General features: G+C 43.9%; 2 protein-coding genes across 11 annotated transcripts in view; both read left to right on the top strand.

Annotated features, from left to right (window-relative positions):
* The window catches only part of LOC139375815 (anion exchange protein 2-like), a 53146-nt gene extending 53070 nt beyond the window's left edge, over nt 1-76 (top strand). Inside the window, exon 23 of the mRNA XM_071117705.1 lies at nt 1-76. This exon is cut by the window's left edge and continues 137 nt beyond it. The gene's annotated coding sequence lies outside the window, so the exon portion shown is untranslated.
* A 3947-nt stretch (nt 77-4023) lies between these two features.
* On the top strand, nt 4024-22752 carry LOC139375814 (nucleolar transcription factor 1-like). Of its 10 annotated transcripts, none has more exons than XM_071117695.1 (20): nt 4024-4046; nt 7296-7402; nt 7813-7994; nt 8221-8304; nt 8424-8579; nt 9026-9090; nt 9291-9411; nt 9572-9682; nt 10164-10285; nt 10635-10776; nt 11021-11062; nt 11181-11318; nt 12478-12639; nt 12952-13080; nt 14338-14423; nt 14984-15173; nt 15401-15448; nt 17254-17394; nt 21835-21924; nt 22161-22752. In XM_071117695.1, the coding sequence occupies exons 2-20, from the start codon at nt 7342-7344 to the stop codon at nt 22239-22241; spliced, it is 2151 nt and encodes a 716-aa protein (XP_070973796.1). In that variant the 5' UTR covers nt 4024-4046; nt 7296-7341; the 3' UTR covers nt 22242-22752. The 10 variants fall into 10 exon arrangements, with proteins under 10 accessions (XP_070973796.1, XP_070973797.1, XP_070973803.1 ...); XM_071117696.1 differs by lacking the exon at nt 4024-4046 and adding an exon at nt 4187-4287; XM_071117702.1 differs by lacking the exon at nt 4024-4046 and adding an exon at nt 4547-4749 and having other exon boundaries at nt 11181-11294; nt 12952-13062; nt 17254-17328.
* The last annotated feature ends 153 nt before the right edge of the window (nt 22753-22905 follow it).

Raw genomic sequence — 22905 nt, 5'->3', positions numbered from 1 at the left:
TACACTCCAGGAAGTTGCTCCTAACCCACCAAATCCTTTGTTTGTTCACCTGATATTTTATAAACGCCCCACAGATGGTTTGTTTCATTTGTCTTTTATTGAATTATTTTTTTAAAAGATTTTTATAGTCCCAACTCCCAAATCATGTTTTTTTTTTGTTGTCAGTTTTTACTATTTTGCTTTTCGGAAGGTGGATATATATACTTCGAAATTATTTTAGTCATTGTTACAATGTTGAATCGTGTTTTTCTGTATCTTTGGGTTATTGTTGGGGGTATGTTTTAATTTCAGGTGGGAGTTGGATTTGCTATGTGTCAAAGTAAAAGATTGTTGTCCACATAAAAGCTGCTGTTTGCTATTGTAGTGTAACCCCCCCCCCCCCCTGAGAAGCCTATATTCAGCACCTATTCAAGACTTCTGGTGATAGCAGATATTAATTATTTCTGGTCTACAGTGTCTTCTGTTTGCTTCTGTGGTGGCGTTATCACATATGCTATGTGGCTATGCAAGTTGGTTGTGATGATATACGGTCTGTTACAGTGTAATCAAGCACGCCAAAGAGTTCTGGTTGTGTCTCAGTAAGTTTGTTTTAGAATCGGGTACAGTGGGTAAGTGATTGAACGTTGTTCAGGTGTTGGGGGGGGGGGGTTACAGGGGTATGATACATTAAGAATAGGGGTGCCTACATCCGTTATAATGTTGTTTAAAGAGCTGCCCCTAAAAACCAACTTCTCATTTAGAAAACTTCCAATGTGGCATCAGTATGAGTCAGAAACATTTATTCTACTGTCAAGATTTACTACAAAGTGTAAATAGGATAATTTTGGTCATGAAGTCAGTCTCGTGGAAAACTGAGTTTTGCGAGACTTGTGGTCATGACTCCATCACAACGTAAATGAATGTTGGGTTTGTTTCAATCCTGCTGGCAGCCCACAAGCAATCATCAATTCCGAGAGCAGCTGCACATGACCCGATCTTAATGCCTGTGGTAAATTTGGGCTGACTTTGGATATTCCTATGGGGCTAGTTAGGGACCATGGTAAATGACACAATGTATATGGGACATTATGTTAAAATTCCAATAGTTCCACATTTCAATGACTTAAAAATCACAAACCAACTATAAATTGTAGAAATTCATATACAAATATTGAAAGCATTTAATGAGAAAACTAAAAGGTGTGCAACATGAAAATATTGTCTCATTTACATGGTGTAATTTATTGACGGCCCCTAACTAGCCCTGGAGATAGGCTATCCAAAGTCAAACCAATTTTGTCACTGTCGCACACCAGCTAGCTGAAGCTAATTTGCTAAATAATGCTTCCTACCTGTGAACACACACACACACACACGAGACATCCACATCAGACCACACCCCAAAACCAACTTGAGGTTTAAATTCAGTCTTGGCAGCTAGTATTTCTTACAGAACCAAATGTAAAATGAGGCCAAATCAGGAAGTGCAGTCACCCTTTAAAAGCAGCCCTGAATACAGGCCTAGCACTACAGTAGCACTACAGTACCCTTGGTGTATATTTGGGATGGTACACGGCGGAAGTCTTCATTTGGCAATCTTAGCCTCAGGAAGTAAACGTGTCAAAATGTTTCCCCCTATCCTGTAGGACTGACAAACACTGTATAATTTTTGAAGAGCACATTACTGAAAATGACTTTCGACCGACCCTTTGCTGCTTAGATCTCACCGCTGTGCTTTTTTCCCCCCAAACGTGTTAAAGATGTTTGGTCCCATTACACAAATAATCCATCATACCTGAATACACTACATACCACTTTTAAAGTGAGTCACTTGATTCTCACTGCCATGCACTCCTACCGTGGTTGTGTAGTCTTTGTTTGACTGTCTGAACAACATCTCCACCCATTTCTCTGGACTCCATTTAACTGTAGTAAATGCCTATTGTGTATTTTGTATATGGGGCCTTGTCTTGTTCTAGAGTATGACTATGGCCTTCCATGCTTGATCTACATATGAGGACCAGCTATGTGGTTGTGCCTGAAAGAGTTAAAGCGACATCAATTGAAAGCACCAATGTGAAAATGCAATCCGTTTAGCCAACTGAGCTTTCCATCATCTTCGGGAGGGAAATTACATTACATTTCAATTGTGTACTACAGTTTAAGTATGATTATGGCTTTAATGTACAGTCACCAAAAAGTCGGGAGACATTCTATTCCATACAAATTAAGGCATTTGTAAGTATGCTAATCTATTTACTTAGGGCCCAGTAGTTACTCATGTCTATAAACCCAATAACACATGCAGCCATAATCAAAGTTATTGATATTATGTTTACTTTCTACCACATTAAAGTTAAACCACATGCAATGCAGTTGTTTGCAAGTATTCCAAAAGTAATGCAGTAGGAATACTGTGTCTCGTTGAATCACTGCAAATGAAGAGCACTGGATTCCTTGAATGTGTTTGCTATCGTGTGGTCCCCCTCCCAATTTTTTTTTGCCTCTGTTGCAGATTTGCTAGCATCCAGAAATATGCTAAAATATTAACTCATGTTCTCTCACATTGTATTACTCTTTTTTTAAACTGCAAATATTATAGCATTTTATATTTCAAATCTATTGTTGACATGCAGGGATGTAGAAATGAGAGTGAGAAATAAAGAAGAAATAAAATATATTATACAAATATATCCATATATTTTCTTAGGAACCAATCATGGTTCATGTGCTTTCGGGCTTTAGCTACATTGCAATATGTTAAAATAGACAATCTTCCTTGCTCTAGCCATGCCAAGTTTGTAGAATTAGAGCTTTGGCTGATTTTAAATGTTTTATTTTATTTTATATATATATATATATGTACAAATAAATGAAGCTTAATGAACTGAAGCAGATGTGTAAAAGTTGTTTTTCCATTTTCAAGGCAGGCAGCAGGTATCCTAGTGGTTAGAGCATTGGTCCAGTAACCAGCAGGTAGCCTAGTGGTTAGAGCGTTGGGCCTGTAACTGAACGGTTGTTGGATTGAATCCCTGAGCTGACAAGGCCAAGAGAAGTTCATGGAAATCGAAATTGCTTCAGTTTTAAGTCTTTTGTAAGGAACATTTGTATGAACAATATTTTCCAGTTCTGTTCTGTTACTGTTCCCTGATAGGCTGTCTTAACTGACTTGCCTAATAAAAATAATAAAGAAGACTGTGTCTGTATAAAAGTGTTAAGGCAGATACCTGAACATTTAAAGTGGAATATGTATTTTATATTTATTTAACTAGGCAAGTCAGTTGAGAACAAACTCTTAATTTACAATGGGGACAGCCTACACTGGCCAAACCCGGACGACGCTGGGCCAATTGTGCGCCGCCCTATGGGACTCCCAATCACTGCCGGTTGTGATACAGCCTGTATTTACAGGCTATACATTATGTATTGTACACATTCTACTTGTCATAAACATACATGATGTGTAACCTAAACTCCCATAAAGGAAATGTATTAGTCACTGCCTGCATGTGAAAAAAAAAAGTGAAAAAAAAAAAAAAGTTAAAAGTACAATGAGTGCATGGCAAATGAAACAGGGTGAAATAATAGGTTCATCACCTTTAATTATATTGCCTACTGCTGGGTACCGCTACATGTAAGGCCTATACATTGCTCAACAGTCACAGCTCAGCTTTTTCACGTGACACACCACAGCCTATCCTGATAGGTCTACAGTTGTGCCGCGTTCATATAATGTCGGAAACTCGGAAATGTCTGAATTGCATACTCGTTGTATAAATATGATACAGGTACCTGCGTTTCCCACTTGGGAAGTATCAGAACCGACCAATTGGAAGCTCTGCGCTAATAACTGACTTTAATTTGAACTCGTAAAGTCCCGTGTTTCCAACAGGACGTGAACGCGGCATTATTATTACATTCCAGTCTCAAATAGATGAGGGATTGCAGTGAAGGGCCGTCTCCTCCTTTCCCCGTCTATTGGCCAGTTTCACTTAATTCCACAGCAGTGAAATGTGCGTGACGGCTGTGTTAGCCCACATGAAAGGGAGACTGAGGAAAAAAGTAAAGTATATCCGCGGCCTGTTGTCATTTCAGATTATGGATAGGCATTAGCAAACACAGAGTTGAGATATTTGCAGGACACATTGCTTGCTAGTGCTACACTACTTGAACGTTTCATTTATTTCCTCATGCCTTTCGATTCCGAGCCTTGGATGAAACTGTAGTTATTGTCCATCCCTGGATCTCTCAAATCCCACTGTAGTTCGTTTTCTGAGGCCCTGTAATTCCTGGAAACCTGTGGATAGGGTAGGCTAATCGGTTTAGCACTTCATGGACACTGCTAAAATGAAGGGGGTGGCGGATAAATGTCTAGCTAGAATTAAGTATATTATTTAATAATCTCTATAAGAATGAAATACTCATGAATTGTCTACAAATATCTAAATTATTTTAAATTGATAAAATGTGTAAACTAAATGCGCTATTCATTAAAGATAAATTACAGCATCACGATCAAGCTATTTCTTATGGAATACTGCCTCCGCCTTTGTCTCCTTCTTTCTCGCATGTTTTTACTTGGGAGTTCCTCCCCCTGCGGCGCTGGGCGGAGTTTCATACCGAACAAGACGCTCCTTTTGTCGGATCCGTTCCGACCTGACTCCCCGGGGTTTACGGCTGAAAAAACGACACTTAAAACAGCCCTAAAATAATTAAAACACTAATACCTTGATTTGTAGTAACAACGCTGGTTTCTAACTGCCACGAAAGGTGAGTGAAAAGTTGTGTTTTGATGGCGTTAAAAGCGATTTTTAAGTCGTGTCTCCCCGAGTCTTTATAACATTCATGGCGGCTCTGCAGTGAGAGCTTTGGGGCGAAAGCAAGCAGATGCGTTCGCTCGCGTATCTGTTTTTCAGCAAGTTCTAGCTTTATAAGCATTTCTGAACTTTTCACTTACTGCTTTGGTAGTTAGAGGACCACATTGACAGTTAAATGCAATCTCCAAATTATAACATTTAAAAAGGCGACTTTTCACAAATTGACGATTTAGACTATGCTACAAAATGCACTATGCACATCCAGTCTGCTAATAGGGCATTGAGTATACATACAGTGGTTCTCTTGTCAATGTACTTAGTGTAAAATATAGAAATTGGTTTGGTAGCAAGTTTTCATGCCAGCGGAAGCTGCGTTTTGACTCCTGCCTGAATAAGGGCGCCATTACTGGGGTAGCAAGCAAAGAACGGTCGGTGTTCCCAAAACAAACTTAAAAGGCTGTAGCCTTGATTTAAAATAGAAAGACATTTAAAATAGTAATGCCACGGCCCCTCGAAATATGTGAATGCAGCGTAGCGCTCTGAGCGTAGCATTTTATGTTTTCATAGTTTTAGGCTGTGAAATACTCACAGGATTGTTATCGGTAGATGTATAGATGGATGCGACAATTTAAAAAAAAATGCAATGTAACGTTTAGGCCTATTCTTTAAGTTTGCAGTATATGTTTTCCCGAAGTTTGACCTTGTGAGCGGGCCACGATGACACTACACCGAGAAAGCGACGCCTCGGTCGGGTGCACAGCTGCGCCACAGCTTGGGGGAAGCGGGCGGGGGTAGGCGCGCACTTTCTGGCAGTTCGATTCAGCCCTCCGCCACGGAATGTTAAAGCATTCTATTCCCTTGTCTAGAACGCTCCCTTCATCCTATAAATTTAGGCCTATTATCTAGCCTAGGCTATTTAAGGGATATCGTATCACCCCATGTGGGAAAATATCTTAATTTAAAAACGTACGTAGGCTACATTTGTTGTTTGAGACAGTTGTGGATGTATTTATGTAGCCTAGGCTAAGACTATTTGGATAAGGCACAACTGTCAGAGGGTTCAGCGGCAGGAGTGGTGTTTTGACCGGCACCTGGTGACGTTTTACGGCTGAGCGGTCCCCATTGTTGACAGTATCACAAATATGCACTCAAACCTGAAAACAAAATGTTTGATTTAGGTCTATCGTGTAACTTAATCATTGGGCTATGCCTTGAAACTATACGTAGGGTTTTAAAAGTTGCCTGGTGCAATATCTATCGACCGACCGACACAGTCGCGGTTAGTTAGCCTATCTAGGCTATGCAGTTCAGGGGTATAGGCCTGATGAAAAGAAGGTGAAAAGACCAACGGCGGCCGCGGAACTATGCGCCCCCGAGATGACTGCCCCTTTGCGTCTCACTTGGTACAGGGACCGTGCGTTTCTCAAATTCTGCATTATACATTTTTTCAGAACATACCGCAAAAATGAATAAAGAACGGTTGCATATTGCGCTCATTTGTACTATATTAGCCTACAGGCCTAGGCTATTATAAGCGCCTTGACGCGCTTCTGTCTACCGGGTGACAGGCGAGGAGGTTGGCAGGCACACAGCACTTGCGTCTCACGTCCGGAGTCGAGACCGAGGCTTCGAATTTGGAAACGCCCGTGTTTGGAGTGCTGGGCTCAGCACTAACTCCATTTTTAAAAGATACTCTGTTCTACGGTATTTCAACGCTTATTTTAAGCTGTAGCATTTTATAAATTACTCAGTTGACAAGCAAAAACTTCAGTTTGCTCTCACCGCGCCATCACTTCGGTAAGCTATCCACCACAGTGAAAGGTCAGCTGAGCGCTTTGATAACGTTCCGAAAAGCAGCAATCTCCAAACGAATTAATATGATGTATCCATTCGGCTGTCGTTGAAAAACAACACGATGAAACAATAAATTGATCGATCCTCTCGGTAAATCGTATTGTGTGCCACTCTTTCCAGAAGAACACGATGTACCCTCATATGGGAAAGGATGGGTAGACTTGGGCGGAGCATCCGCATGACCGACTTTTCCTGTATCAGAAATACACGTGTCGCTATTTTGTGTTAAAAGTGTAGCTTTTGAAAACTTATTTGTGCATTTCCTATTGGTTACTCTACTTGTAGTAAAGACGTTTGACCTTGAGCATAAAGGTGCTTTGTCAGCTGAATAATTGTCAAGTCGCGCAACTTCTCCATATCAACTAATTTAGTCGTGGATGGAACCATAAAATTACATTAGAACACCTGGATGGAACGTCATGAGTCAGTTCTTGAACTGTAGATACATTCTCGTGTAGATGCATATCTTTACGCCTATATTGGAATTGGTGAGTTTTTAGCATAGGCTGTAGCTCACAGACAATTCTCTCCTTGCTATTTCCACTTTTAGCCATAGTTAATTAGTTTATAATAGGAGTTTTTTTTTTCTTCTAAAGTTGGACCCAGACAGGACCCTAAATATTTGAATAATTTGTGGTTCTCCAGAATCTGTAGAAGCCGGGTCAGTTGAGCTGCCCACAGAAGCTGCACCATGAACGGCAGCAGCAGTGTGTCCTCTGCGTCACAGACCATCCAGATAAAAACAGAACCAGGTAGGGTACATAACCAAAACCACCCCTTCATCAACCACAAGATGTAGTATTTCTTCTAATTCTAGTTCTGTAGTTTTGTGGATCCTTCCATCATGTGTGTCCCAATTGGATGTAAATGTATGATTTCTTGGTGTATTCTTGCCTTTAAAGTTGTATAGTGGTAGCCTAGGGTCTCTCACAGTCAGGATAAGTGATGTGTTAAATTTTGGTTGACTATTGAAAGATTAGTGTTTAAAAAAAAAAATTTGTTGACATTTTACTTAGATTTGTCTGACAGTTGTTTATCTATTCTGGGGTCAGCTTGAGGTTTATTGTGTCTAATAAAAAAAGGCAAGACAAAACAAAACACACCTGCTCTTTGATGTTGCTTGATGGATGTGTGTGCGGTTGTGTGATTGTCTATGCTCCAGTTGTGGATGCTTGGAGTAAGGAGGACTGCCTCACTCTTTTGGAGAGAATTCGGAGCCTGTTGCCTGATGGTGATGCCATGAAATACAAAACCACAGAGTCCCACTTTGACTGGGAGAAGGTCTGCTTCGGAGGCTTCACCGGTGACATGTGCAAACAGAAGTGGGCGAAGGTGTCCACCGAGGTTAGCCAATTACAAGTCACAATTTTAGCCAATCACAACAGCAGAAAAATCTATTTTCTGTTTTTAATCTGTGGAGGGAAGTGTCACAAATTACAGAAAGCAATGTCTGTAGCGTCTTTTTCTACTGGAAAAATCTTACTGTTGCAAAATGAAACACGGCACCATGAAAAAAATGTTTACAACAATTTCAGGTTACACCTTAATCCATTTGATACTATGTGTTCAGGTGCGGAAGTTTAGGACTATGACCGAGCTCATAGTTGATGCAATTGAGTTTGTGAAGAACCCTTACAAAGGCAAGAAATTGAAGGTAAGCAAATCAGGTTTTACTTTGTACCCATGAAATGTCACAAAATGCTAAGGTTATACTTTTCAATATCATATCTTCTACCATACAAATGACCATTGTTCTGTTTTCCACCCTTTCAGACACATCCAGACTTTCCAAAGAAACCCCTTACACCGTATTTCCGGTTCTTCATGGAGAAGCGAGCCAAGTATGCCAAGATCCACCCGGAGATGAGCAACCTTGACCTCACCAAGATTCTGTCCAAGAAATACAAGGAGCTCCCAGACAAAAAAAAGGTGATGGTCAAGTCTACCATGCCGTTTCATTATGCCTTCGGGATCATCTTTATTTAATTCAAAGGCAGATCCCAAATCTGTACATAACATAACTGTATAAAAAAAACAGAGTGGTTTGTGACTGGACAACTACCTGAACCAATTACTTACTTTTCTTGCCTCTGAATTGATAGCTTTCTATACAGCCTCTCTTCTTCAATAAAAAAAAAGAAGAAGAATTGAACCTTTATTTAACTAGGTAAGTCAGTTAAGAACAAATTCTTATGTACAATGACGGCCTACTCCGGCCAAACCCGGATGACGCTGGGCCAATTGTGCGCCGCCCTATGGGACTCCCAATCACGGCCTGGATGTGATACGGCCTGGATGTATCACATGGGAGTAACTCTGTTAGTTTTTCAGTTAATAACTAATTGAGTGAGGGTTATTCTCTATTCTCCCAACAGCAAAAGTACATCACAGAGTTTCAGCGAGAGAAGGAGTCCTTTGAGAAGAATATGGCCCGATTCAAGTGAGTGGCGTTTTTTTTTGTCGTTGAAGCCAGCCGTCAGTGGCCAAATTAGCTTCCTCTGCTGAATAATAAGCAACACTTTTCAAAACTGATGCATTTTCCTTGAAAAGAACCCAAGTGATCACTTTCCTCTATCTGTTGGTTGAAAGGGTATACCACCCATATACAGCTGCCTTAACGTCTTTGCTCTTGTTCCCCAGAGAGGACTACCCGGAGTTGATAGAGGAGAGAAAGAAGTCGGACCTCCCTGAGAAGCCCAAGACACCCCAGCAGCTGTGGTACAACCATGAGAAGAAGACCTACATGAAGCTCCACCCTGATGTGAGTGTGTGCCGTGCAACCCGCCCAACTAAGTCCGGGATTTCACGAAATTAAACTGTCAAGTGTTGTGCTTCCTTGAATTTACCCTAAAAAGAAAATGTCCCTTTTGGAATTCTTAGTGGTGAATGATGAATGCCATTCCTTTCTCTGGGGTTACCAGGTGAGCCAGAAGGAGCTGAAGGAAGCTCTGAGGAGACAGTGGTCCCAACTGTCAGACAAGAAGAGACTTAAGTGGATCAGCAAGGCCCTGGAGCTGCAGAAAGACTATGCGGTAAGAGGGTTTGGTGTGAAGGGGTGCCGGAGTTCAGAGGATTCGTACATTTTCAAAAGGATAGCGCCTCAAGACACAATTTGGTAATCCTCTACTATTCTTTATTCCTGGTAGAAGAAACAAGCAAATTTGCCATTTTCTATGTGATATACACTGCATAGAGAGTAAGGCTGTGTTTACACGAATCATGAATTGGTCTTTTGTTCAATCAGATCAGCTCTGAAAAGGATCTGATGTGATTGGTCAAAATACCAATTATTGGTATTTAGATCAGTAGATCAGAATTGGTCTGCCTGTGTAAACGCAGCCTTGCAAGCACATTCTAAATAATTAGTATTTCATCCCCTTTTTGTGGAAATACAGCACAATCAATGACAATTTCAGTGACTTAAAAAAAAAAAAAAAATTAAAGGCTTGATGAGCAATTGTCTCCATTTTTTTTTGTCACCCGAAAAGTTTGAATCCATGGTTATCTCTCCAGGGTTGTATGAGAGTCTACCAAGAGGCCCATCCAGACGCTGAAGAGCACGTCAAGTCCGTCCTCACCAAAGCCGAGCGGCAGCTCAAGGACAAGTTCGACGGCAGGCCAACCAAACCACCGCCGTAAGTTGCTTGATCGGAGTCGCACAATGTTCTTTCAATAAAATAATATAAGTGGAGAGGGGGGTAGCAGAATGGGGAAGGGACTGAGGTGGGCCTCACACCCCCATGGTCAGGATGTGATCTAGTATCAGCAGCGATACCAGACTCTGGCACAGCCTCTTGACAGTTCTGAAAAGACCAAAGGGATTTTTACCCTGAGCCATTTTTCCCCCCAGAGATTTATGGATTGGAGATCCTTATGCAAACAGTAGCTCTTGGTTTCTCAGTGAAAACATCTGTTGAGTTAAAAAGACCTTTGTCGTCAAATTCTATAGCGCTGAACTAGGTTCTTGGCTTTTCGGGTCTTCAGGAACGGTTACTCCCTATACTGTGCCGAGCTGATGGTGAACATGAAGGATGTTCCCAGTACGGAGCGTATGGTGCTGTGCAGTAAGCAGTGGAAGGTGATGACGCAGAAGGAGAAGGACATGTTTCAGAAACGCTGCGAGCAGGTCAGTCTTGTTCAGTTCCGTTCAAGGGGGGAAATGCAATGAATCACCAGTATTTTGTCTTTATGTCTCATAGACCGGCCCAGCACAGCATCCTTAATAGATACTTTAATTATTTTGGCCTCTATAGGTTTCAATATGTAATGTGAAGGTTTGAAAGGGTTTGGTGAGCCATGATGAAAGTTTTGTATTCTTGTCATTCACCAGTCGTATCAATGCTCTTTCACCCCTGTGTGTCCCACTACAGAAAAAGAAGCAGTACGAAATTGACCTACAGAGGTTTCTCGAGGTAAGTAGAACTGAATATACCCATAGTACTGTAGTACATATCACACTACACATTCTTGGCTGACCTGAGTTTTAGCAGTGGAAGTCTGGCAGGCTACATGTCGGTTCTCTTTCTCCAGAGCCTCCCGGAGGAGGAGAGAGACCGGGTGATGACGGAGGAGAAGCTGGGGGGCTCGCGGCTGGGCATGGGGGGTGTTGGCAGCCCTCACAGATCCAAGTCCCCGTCCGCCAAGGTGGGTCTCACAAAACTACAACAGGTATGTCACCACCTTTTTAGCCACAAGGTGGGCTTTCTGTTAGGTTACAGTGAAGGTGGGCTATGGCTTTCTGTTAGGTTACAGTGAAGGTGGGCTATGGCTTTCTGTTAGGTTACAGTGAAGGTGGGCTATGGCTTTCTGTTAGGTTACAGTGAAGGTGGGCTATGGCTTTCTGTTAGGTTACAGTGAAGCTGGGCTATGGCTTTTTGTTAGGTTACAGTGAAGGTGGGCTATGGCTTTCTGTTAGGTTACAGTGAAGGTGGGCTATGGCTTTCTGTTAGGTTACAGTGAAGGTGGGCTATGACTTTCTGTTAGGTTACAGTGAAGGTGGGCTATGACTTTCTGTTAGGTTACAGTGAAGGTGGGCTATGGCTTTCTGTTAGGTTACAGCGAAGGTGGGCTATGGCTTTCTGTTAGGTTACAGTGAAGGTGGGCTATGGCTTTTTGTTAGGTTACAGTGAAGGTGGGCTATGGCTTTCTGTTAGGTTACAGTGAAGGTGGGCTATGGCTTTCTGTTAGGTTACAGTGAAGGTGGGCTATGGCTTTTTGTTAGGTTACAGTGAAGGTGGGCTATGGCTTTCTGTTAGGTTACAGTGAAGGTGGGCTATGGCTTTCTGTTAGGTTACAGTGAAGGTGGGCTATGGCTTTCTGTTAGGTTACAGTGAAGGTGGGCTATGGCTTTCTGTTAGGTTACAGTGAAGGTGGGCTATGGCTTTTTGTTAGGTTACAGTGAAGGTGGGCTATGGCTTTCTGTTAGGTTACAGTGAAGGTGGGCTATGGCTTTCTGTTAGGTTACAGTGAAGGTGGGCTATGGCTTTTTGTTAGGTTACAGTGAAGGTGGGCTATGGCTTTCTGTTAGATTACAGTGAAGGTGGGCTATGGCTTTCTGTTAGGTTACAGTGAAGCTGTAACCTATGTCTTGCTACAGTGAAAGTTTGGCACCTGGTCAGTCACTGGGAAGGTTTACTAACTATTTCATATGTTGGGTCAACATCAAATCAAATTTTATTGGTCACATTTAGCAGATGCTATTGTGGGTGTAGTAGATGTTTTGAACTATGTCACCTGTTAATATTTTCCATTTAAAGGTATACTAGGTACACAATGTATATGCCACCTGCGTTGACACCAGGTCTGTCTCTGTATGGGATTCCTTCAGGAGCGCTGTCGTGAAGCTGAGCAGGGGCACTGGGTACACTCCGGCCTGACGACGAAAGAGAAGCGCGACGGCAAGAAGAGGACCAAACTCCCTGAGACGCCCAAGACTGCCGAGGAGATGTGGCAACAAGGCGTCGTAGGAGACTACCTGGCCAAGTACAGGGTGAGAAAGAGGGAATATTATGATTTTATCTTAATTAATATCCCTATATTCATTTTTATAGTTCTATCTGGTTTTATTGTTTCACATTTAGATTGAAGTAGTTGTTTTCCAACAACTCAACAAAACCATATATTCTTTTACAAACACTGTATACTGTGGCGGGTCAAATTAAATTAGCTCGTGGGCCAGTTGTGGGGTGCAGACCACCAGTTGAAGTCCCATGCTGTACAGCATCTAGGAATGCGCTTTTAATCCTTACAGTCCTAAAGTGAAAAAACAACAACTTCTGTGTTCCATGTCTTCTGGTTACAGAGTGACCGTAAGAAGACCCAGAGTGCCATGGAGTCAGCCTGGAAGGCCATGGAGAAGAAGGAGAAGATCCCTTGGATCAAGAAGGCGGCTGAAGACCAGAAGCGATACGAGGTTCAGTACCGGCCCGTGGTCAGTGACCAGACGTTTTGACCGCTGTCTTCTCCAGTTGTGCTGAAGAAATGTCAAAATGTTGGTCGCCCTCCCCAACTTCTGCTCCTCCCCATTCCTGTTTCTCCCACCCTCCTCCAAGCCACCTCCTCCCCATTCCTTCCTGCCCCCTACCCTCCTCCAAGTCCCCTCTCCTTCCCCACCCCTCCTCCCCCAAGCCACCCCCCTTCCCCATCCCTCCACGTAAAAATTGTCTGTCCTTGTTTGCAACACTCACTACTGAGTTCCAAACTGCCTCTGGAAGCAACGTCGGCACAAGAACTGTTCATTGGGAGCTTCATGAAATGGGTTTCCATGGCGAAGCAGCCGCACGCACACAAGCCTAAGATCACCATGTGCAATGCCAAGAGTCGGCTGGAGTGGTGTAAAGCTCGCTGCCATTGGACTCTGGAGCAGTGGAAACGCCTTCTCTGGAGTGATGAATCATGCTTCACCATCTGGCAGTCTAGCGGACAAATCTGTGTTTGGCAGATGCCAGGAGAACGCTACCTGCCCCAATGCATAGTGCCAACTGTAAAGTTTGGTGAAGGAGGAATAATGTTTTTCATGGTTCGGGCTAGGCCCCTTAGTTCCAGTGAAGAGAAATCGTAACGCTACAGCATACAATGACATTCTAGATGATTCTGTGCATCCAACTTTTTTGGCAACAGTTTGGGGAAGGCCCTTTCCTGTTTCAGCATGACAATGCCCCTGTGCACAAACGAGGTCCATACAGAAATGGCTTGTCGAGATCGGTGTGGCCTGCACAGAGCCCTGACCTCAACCCCATCGAACACCTTTGGGATGAATTGGAAATCCGACTGCGTGCCAAGCCTAATCGCCTGACCTCACTAATGCTCTTGTGGCTGAATGGAAGCAAGTCCCCACAGCAATGTTCCAACATCTAGTGGAAAGCCTTCCCAGAAGAGTGGAGGCTGTTATAGCAGCAAAGAGAGGGGGGGGCAACTCCATATTAATGCCCATGATTTTGGAATGAGATGTTTGAGCAGGTGTCCACATACTTTCGGTCATGTAGTGTGTGTTTGTTCGGTGTTGGAATATGTAATGTGTGTGTATATAATGAGGATCCAATCAACAGTCCCTGTGTTTTGATGGGTGTAATTTTCATGAGCCATATTTTTTTGACATGGGTTAAATAATGGCAAGTACTTCCAAATACTTGATCGTCACTTGATTTAAGCGCGTGTGTGTGTGTGGTGAACTGTACTTGTCCTGCAGAGGGAATTGTTGGAGATGAGAACAGCCCAGGCAGGAGCAGGCCAGAGGAAACCCAAGTTTGAAGGGGAGCCCAGGAAGCCACCAGTGTGAGTAACTACACACTGACCCTGGAGTGTTATTGAGTCATATGGCATCCTTGCTTATCCTTGCCCAAATTATTTATTTATCTTTTCACTTTGCTCCATCCCATTTTTCTATGTCTCTGCCCCCCCCCCCCCCCCCAAATGTCCTCTGCTTTCCACCCCCCTAAATGTCCTCTGCTTCCCACCCCCCTAAATGTCCTCTGCTTCCCACCCCCCTAAATGTCCTCTGCTTCCCACCCCCCCCCCTAAATGTCCTCTGCTTTCCACCCCCCCCTAAATGTCCTCTGCTTTCCACCCCCCCCTAAATGTCCTCTGCTTTCCACCCCCCTAAATGTCCTCTGCTTTCCTTTGCCCATTTTTCATGTATTTGTTCACCACCTTAATCGGACACGTCAAGCCTAGAAAGATCCTAGGCTATTTACTACTACCGTTTGTGTTGCTACCTGTTAGTATGAATGTATACATTTTATTGAGATGGGCCTATGCCATTAGTTTGCTCATGGCTTGCAGTTTATATTGACTGCTATGTGGGTATAATTAAACCTGTGTGTGTGTGTGTGCAGGAGTGGCTACCAGATGTTCTCCCAGGAGTTGCTGACCAACGGCGAGCTGAACCACTTCAGCCTGAAGGAGCGGATGGTGGAGATCGGCAAGCGCTGGCACAAGCTCAGCCAGAGTCACAAGGACAAGTACAAGAAGCTGGTGGAGGAACTGCAGATTGAGTACAAGGCCGAGCTGGAGGCCTGGGTCAAGGTAAGGGTCATAGGTAAAAAAAAATATATATATTTCTTAGGCACCTTTCTGAAATGTGGACCCCCAAGGTCGTCACAGAAGGAGACATTGGTACACAAGGCATGTACTCGGAACCTATGCATTGTATTCTTTAAAAAAATTGTTAAATACAATGTTAGCGACAGCACCTTTTTGGGAGAAATCAGTCTTGTCATTTCTTCCCCCTTTCTTTCTGTCGTCCCCTTCAGTCTCTCTCTCCCCAGGAGCGAGCGGTTTATAAAGAGTTCTCCACCACGGTGAGTTTCACGCTGTCAAATACGCATGTTGTCGTGTTCTTGACACCTCAACGCAGCACTTCATATACAATGCCCTAAACACTCCTGCTATAACCCTTCACTCTAATGCAATATGGTTATTCTACATTCATATTCCATGGCTATAGGTACTATTTTTCTCTGTAGCTGGGAGTTCTTATAACCTGATACATTTTGTCAATTTTAAATGGACTTTGTAGCCTGATATGACTCTGTATTCACAAGCTGGCATCCAGCATAACTGCATATAAACTCAGCAAAAAAAGAAATGTCCTCTCACTGTCAACTGCGTTTTATTTTCAGCAAACATAACAAGATTCAACAACTGAGACAAACTGAACAAATTCCACAGACATGTGACTAACAGAAACTGAATAATGTGTCCCTGAACAAAGGTGAGGGGGGGGTCAAAATCAAAAGTAACACCAGCTGCATTAAGTACTGCAGTGCATCTCCTCCTCATGGACTACACCAGATTTGCCAGTTCTTGCTGTGAGATGTTACTCCACTCTTCCACCAAGGCACCTGAGAGTTCTTGGACATTTCTGGGGGGAATGGCCCCTAGCCCTCACTCTCTGATCCAATAGGTCCCAGACGTGTTCAATGGGATTGAGATCCGAACTCTTCGCTGGCCATGGCAGAACACTGACATTCCTGTCTTGCAGGAAATGACGCACAGAACGAGCAGTATGGCTGGTGGCATTGTCATGCTGGAGGGTCATGTCAGGATGAGCCTGCAGGAAGGGTACCACATGAGAGAGGAGGATGTAACACACAGCATTGAGATTGCCTGCAATGACAAGCTCAGTTCGATGACGCACCTCCCCAGACCATGACGGACCCTCCACCTCCACATCGATCCCGCTCCAGAGTACAGGCCTCAGTGTAATGCTCATTCTTTCGACGATAAACGCAAATCCGAACATCACCCCTGGTGAAACAAAACCGCGACTCAGTGAAGAGCACTTTCTGTGTCCATAGGTAACGTTGTCGCCGGTGATGTCTGGTGAGGACCTACCATACAACAAACCCACAAGCCCTCAGTCCAGCCTCTCTCAGCCTATTGCGGACAGTCTGAGCACTGATGGAAGGACTGTGCGTTCCTGGTGTAACTCGGGCAGTTGTTGCTGCCATCCTGTACCTGTCCCGCAGGTGTGATGTTCGGATGTACCGATCCTGTGCAGGTGTTACACGTGGCTGCCACTGCGAGGACGATCAGCTGTCCGTCCTGTCTCCCTGTATTACTGTCTTAGGCGTCTCACAGTACGGACATTGCAATTTCTTGCCCTGGCCTCATCTGCAGTCCTCATGCCTCCTTGCAGCATGCCTAAGGCACGTTCACGCAGATGAGCAGGGACCCTGGGCATCTTTCCTTTGGTGTTTTTCAGAGTCAGTAGAAAGGCCTCTTTAGTGTCCTAAGTTTCCATAACTGTGACCTTAATTGCCTAACGCCTGTAAGCTGTTAGTGTCTTAACGACCGTTCCACAGGTGCATGTTCATTAATTGCTTATGGTTCATTGAACAAGCATGGGAAACAGTGTTTAAACCCTTTACAATTAAGATACGTGAAGTTATTTGGATTTTTTCAAATCCTGAAAAGGGGATGTTTCTTTTTTTGCTGCATTTACATGGAAACAGAACATCATCCTATTAACATCTAGCTACTAATCATCAATGCTTTGAGCTTGAAACTTGTGTGCTGGTCTTATACCGCCATCTTTCCATCCCCCTGCCCATTATCCCTCCCTCATTCTCTCTCCCTCTCCACCCCCCCCCTTTTCATGCAGAAACGGCGGAGCACCACCAAGGCGCGGGGGGGCCCGGGGGCAAAGGTTCGCGTGACTGCAGTGAAGGGGAAGGCGGTAGGTGCCAGAGCCGCAGCAGCAGGGGTCGGGGGGGGCAAGCGGGCCATGGCGTACCGGGCCAAGGTAACCGTGCCGTTCTCGTCGGACTGCTTCCCGCAAACAGACGGAGACACACAGGCAGGCACTCAATCCAGACACACACAGGCAGGCACTCAATCCATACACACACAGGCAGGCACTCAATCCAGACACACACAGGCAGGCACTCAAACCAGACACACACAGGCAGGCACTCAAACCAGACACACACAGGCAGGCACTCAAACCAGACACACACAGGCAGGCACTCAAACCAGACACACACAGGCAGGCACTCAAACCAGACACACACAGGCAGGCACTCAAACCAGACACACACAGGCAGGCACTCAAACCAGACACACACAGGCAGGCACACACAGGCAGGCACTCAAACCAGACACACACAGGCAGGCACTCAAACCAGACACACACAGGCAGGCACTCAAACCAGACACACACAGGCAGGCACTCAATCCAGACACACACAGGCAGGCACTCAATCCAGACACACACAGGCAGGCACTCAATCCAGACACACACAGGCAGGCACTCAATCCAGACACACACAGGCAGGCACTCAATCCAGACACACACAGGCAGGCACTCAATCCAGACACACACAGGCAGGCACTCAATCCAGACACACACAGGCAGGCACTCAATCCAGACACACACAGGCAGGCACTCAATCCAGACACACACAGGCAGGCACTCAATCCAGACACACACAGGCAGGCACTCAATCCAGACACAACAGGCACGCACTCAATCCAGATACACACAGGCACGCACTCAAGCCAGATACACACACTAATGCACTCTGATTTTGAAGTGGTGGCATGGGTGTGGGCGCTGTGTGACATTTTTGTGATTTTTATGTCTAACGTGCTTATGTTTGTTTTAACCTGTTATGTCTGGGTGGTTGTCCTATGTGTGTCCTATAATTGTGTATTCCATGTGCTGTTGTAAACAAGGGTTGGAACCGGTTCAAGGAAAATAACGAAATGATTTGAGGAACAGACCTGGAAGTAATCTATCCTGTTCCGGGAACAAAACTGTTATTTTAAAAGCATGGGAACCAGTTAATAACGTTAGTTGACGTTCCAGGAGAAGAATGGATTCACTTTTTCAATGCCAGTTAAGGAGACTATAGTTATCACATTTCACATTGGATTTATTCACTACAAAAAAAAGTAAGATGCTTTTAATTCTAGTGCTGCTCTGCGCACACACACAAGCTTGTTAGTTAGCTAATGTTTGCTCTGGTCCAACGTTAAACCAACGTTAAACCAACATCAAAGACATTCAAAGTTCCTCCATAGAAGCCGCTCCTCCCTAGATATAATACTGTGACCCTAATTCGGATAACGCACGTCATAACAAAATGCCCAGCGCTTCAAGGCAGCACAATGTGCTTGTCTTTCATTGTGATTAAACCATGCTGTTTCCCAACTTTCCTATACCGATTTTTTTTTTTTTTTTTAAATAACTTACCCGCTCCGCAGCAAGCAGCTCTGTCCGCACTGATTGGTGAAGTAATTAAATGTCATATCTATCTATACATACAGTACCAGTCAAAGGTTTGGACACCTACTCATTCCAGGGGTTTTCTTATTTTTTACTATTTTCTACATTGTAAAATAATAGTGAAGACATCAACTATGAAATAACACACATGGAATCATGTCGTAACCAAAAGTGTTAAACAAATCCAAATATACTTGAGACTCTTCAAAGTAGCCACCATTTGCCTTGACGACAGCTTTGCACACTCTTGGCATTCTCTCAACCACCTTCACCTGGAATGCTTTTCCAACAGTCTTGAAGGACTTCCCACATATGCTGAGCACTTGTTGGCTGCTTTTCCTTCACTCTGCGGTCCAAACCATCTTTATTGGGTTGAGGTCGGGTGATTGTGGAGGCCAGGTCATCTGATGCAGCACTCCATCACTGTCCTTCTCAGTCAAATAGCCCTTACAAAGCCTGGATGTCTGTTGGGTCATTATCCTGTTGAAAAACAAATGATAGTCCCACTAAGCACAAACGAGATGGGATGGCGTATCGCTGCAGAATGCTGTGGTAGCCATGCTGGTTAAGTGTGCCTTGAATTCTAAATAAATCACAGACAGTGTCACCAGCAAAGCACCAACACACCACCACCTCCATGCTTCACGTGGGAACCACACATGCTGGGATCATCTGTTCACCTCCTCAATGCTTCACGTGGGAACCACACATGTTGGGATCATCTGTTCACCTCCTCAATGCTTCACGTGGGAACCACACATGTTGGGATCATCTGTTCACCTCCTCAATGCTTCACGTGGGAACCACACATGTTGGGATCATCTGTTCACCTCCTCAATGCTTCACGTGGGAACCACACATGCTGGGATCATCTGTTCACCTACTCTGCGTCTCACAAAGACACAGCAGTTGGAACCAAGAATCTAAAATTGACAGATTTTCCACCGGTCTGTTCATTGATCAAGACACAGCAGTTGGAACCAAGAATCTAAAATTGACAGATTTTCCACCGGTCTGTTCATTGATCGTGTTTCTTGGCCCAAGGGAGTCTCTTCTTCTTATTGGTGTCCTTTAGTGGTGGTTTATTTGCAGCAATTTGACCATAATATGGACTGTTCTTGTTGTAATATGGTGACCCTCTCATGAAGCTGGTTGAGAGAATACCAAGCGTGTGCAAAGCTGTCAAAGGCAAAGGGTGGCTACTTCAAAGAATCTCAAATATATTTTGATTTATTTAACACTTTTTTTGTTTTGGTTACTACATGATTCCTTCCATATGTGTTATTTCATAGTTTTGATTGTCTTCACTATTATTCTACAATGTAGACAATAGTCAACATAAAGGAAACTTTGACAGGTACTGTATGTACATTCACATTTGCCAATTCCGAACGGGTTCAGAGCCTTATTTTGCTGGTTGGAAGAGTGGAACGGAATGAGAAAAATAATGGTTCTCGTTCAGAACAAAACTATTTGGAAAATGTTGGTTCCAACCTCTGGTTATACAGGGCATTCAGAAAGTATTCAGACCCCTTGACTTTATCCACGTTTTGTTACTTTACAGCCATATTCTAAAATGTATTGAGTAGTTGTTTTCCTCTCAGTCTACACAGTTATGACAAAGCAAGTTTTTAACCACCCTGGAAATATGACATTTTACATAAGTATTCAGACCCTTTAGTCAGTACTTTATTGACGCAGCGAGTCTTCTTGGGTATGACGCTACAAGCTTGGCACACCTGTATTTGGGGAGTTTCTCCCATTCTTCTCTGCAGATCCTCTCAAGCTCTGTCAGGTTGAATGGGAAGCGTTGTTGCTCAGCTATTTTCAGGTCTCTCCAGAGATGTTTGATCGGGTTCAAGTCCTGGCTCTGGCTGGGCCACTCAAGGACATTCGGCCACTCCTGCGTTGTCTTGACTGTGTGCTTAGGGTTGTCCTGTTGGAAGGTGAATCTTTGCCCCAGAGGTCCTGAGTGCTCGGGATCCCTCTGTATCCCATCTTTCCCTCGATCCTGTCTCCCAGTCGATGCCGCTGAAAAACATCCCCACAGCACGATACTGCCACCACCATGCTTTACCGTAGGGATGGTGCCAAGTTTACTTCAGACGTGATGCTTGCATTCAGGCCAAAATGTTGAATCTTGTTCCTCATTGTCTGATAGTCTTTAGGTGTCTTTTGGCAAACTCCAAGTGGGCTGACATGTGCCTTTTACTGAGGAGGCCTGATTGGCGGAGTGCTGCAGAGATGGTCATTCTGAAAGGGTCTCCCTTCTCCACAGAGGAACTCTAGAGCTCTGTCAGCGTGATCATCAGATTCCCCTCCCTGACCAAGGCCCTTCTCCCACGATTGCTCAGTTTGGCGGCCAGCTTTAGGAAGAGTCTTGGTGGTTCCTGACTTATTCCTTTTAATAATGATGGTCGTTCTATTCTTAGGGACCTTCTATTCTGCAAAACAATTTCGGTACCCTTCACTAAATCTGTGACTCGACACAATCCTGTCTCGGAGCTCTATGGACAATTCCTTCGACCTCATGGCTTGGTTTTGCTCTGAGATGCACTGTCAACTGTAGACAGGTGTGTCTTTCCAAATCATGTTTAATCAATTGAATTGACCACAGGTGGACTCCAATCAAGTTGTAGAAACATCTCAAGGATGATGAATGGAAACGGGATACACCTGAGCTCAATTTCAAGTCTCATAGCAAAGCGACTGAATACTTATGTAAATAAGGTATGTTTTTTATATTTTATTTAATACATTTGCCAACATTTCTAAATTCCTGTTTTCGCTTTGTCATCATTGGGTATTGTGTGAAAATTGAGGGGATTTAAAAAAAAAAAAGCAATATTAGAAAAGGCTGTAACAATGTAGGGAAGGGGTCTGAATACTTTCCGAACGCACAACGTTCTGTAAACGGGTGAGTCTGCAGTAGAGCCGTGACCTTGTGCTCTACAGCAGGATACGTCCGACTCAGATGACGATGACAAGACGGACTCGTCAGACTCCGACGACGAATCATCCGGCAGCTCCGACAGCGAAGATGATGTGAGTTTTCCAAGCCAGGGGTCATCCGCACTATGCTTTAGTGTAGACTTGGGTCAAATACATTAAAGCTAAAAATATTCAAAAGTATTTGAGGTCTGCTTAATTTACCTTCGTACATCTGATCAGTTCCATTGTACTGGGCAAACCACATCAAAAGCTGCAGAAGTATTTGATCCAGCTGTTGTCCTGTCTGTCCTATTGAATGACCCAGCTGTTGTCCTGTCTCTGTCCTCTAGAATGACGATGATGACGACGACCAATCTGAGGGCTCCAGCAGCTCTTCCTCAGAGGACAGCAGTGACTCAGACACAGACTAGCCCCCACCCCCCCATCCTCCCCCCCAAAAGAGGAGGGTCTGTGCGGGACACGCTTCCTCATGAGTCAGGAGCAGTCATGGTGGCGTCATCAAAATGCTTGCACGTTGGCTCCTCCCACCTCTTTCTCGCAAGAAGAAATGAGAGACTGAATAAACGGAGGAGTTTTGCTCCACCTCCAGTTGTTGACCTGGAGAACTTTTACTCAAAACGGGACAAGTTCTCATTTACAGAGCTTTGTTACGTGTTCAATATTATTATTATTTTTGCCTTTATATATTAGGTGTTATTACGAACATTTTCATTATTTTTTAAACTTTGAGAAAGACATTTTAAACTTTTAGCCGATTTGAGGGGTTTTTGAACAAGTCTGACTTGGAGGGGTATATTGAGGAGTTTGCCGTTTTTTGTCCATGAGTCTCTGACAGCCCGTGCAGAGGGAGGACCGTAGCTGCTTTCCCTCCATTGAAACATCTGATCAAACCCTCCAATAAAATGCACTTTTTTCCTCTTGTATTCTGTGTGATTTCTTTTGTACTGGATATAATTTATTAATGTAAGAGAGGTATGCTCAGCAACCAAAATGGCCGCCTATTTCATATTTTTATGAAGGGATGATCCACTCAGAATACAGCCATTTTTTTTCTTCTCCCACTGACCTTGGCTG

This window comes from Oncorhynchus clarkii, chromosome 20, assembly GCF_045791955.1.
Source record: "Oncorhynchus clarkii lewisi isolate Uvic-CL-2024 chromosome 20, UVic_Ocla_1.0, whole genome shotgun sequence".
NCBI classification, from domain to species: Eukaryota; Metazoa; Chordata; class Actinopteri; order Salmoniformes; family Salmonidae; genus Oncorhynchus; species Oncorhynchus clarkii.
This window is presented reverse-complemented; position numbering and strand designations above follow the sequence as displayed.

Excerpts from the sequence above, each read along its gene's own strand:
- LOC139375814 (XM_071117695.1), top strand. The coding sequence starts at position 7,342 with ATGAACGGCAGCAGCAGTGTGTCCTCTGCGTCACAGACCATCCAGATA. Across the intron at positions 12,640-12,951 it reads ACTACCTGGCCAAGTACAGG|AGTGACCGTAAGAAGACCCA; the intron begins GTGAGAAAGAGG and ends TTCTGGTTACAG. Across the intron at positions 14,424-14,983 it reads GAGCCCAGGAAGCCACCAGT|GAGTGGCTACCAGATGTTCT; the intron begins GTGAGTAACTAC and ends GTGTGTGTGCAG.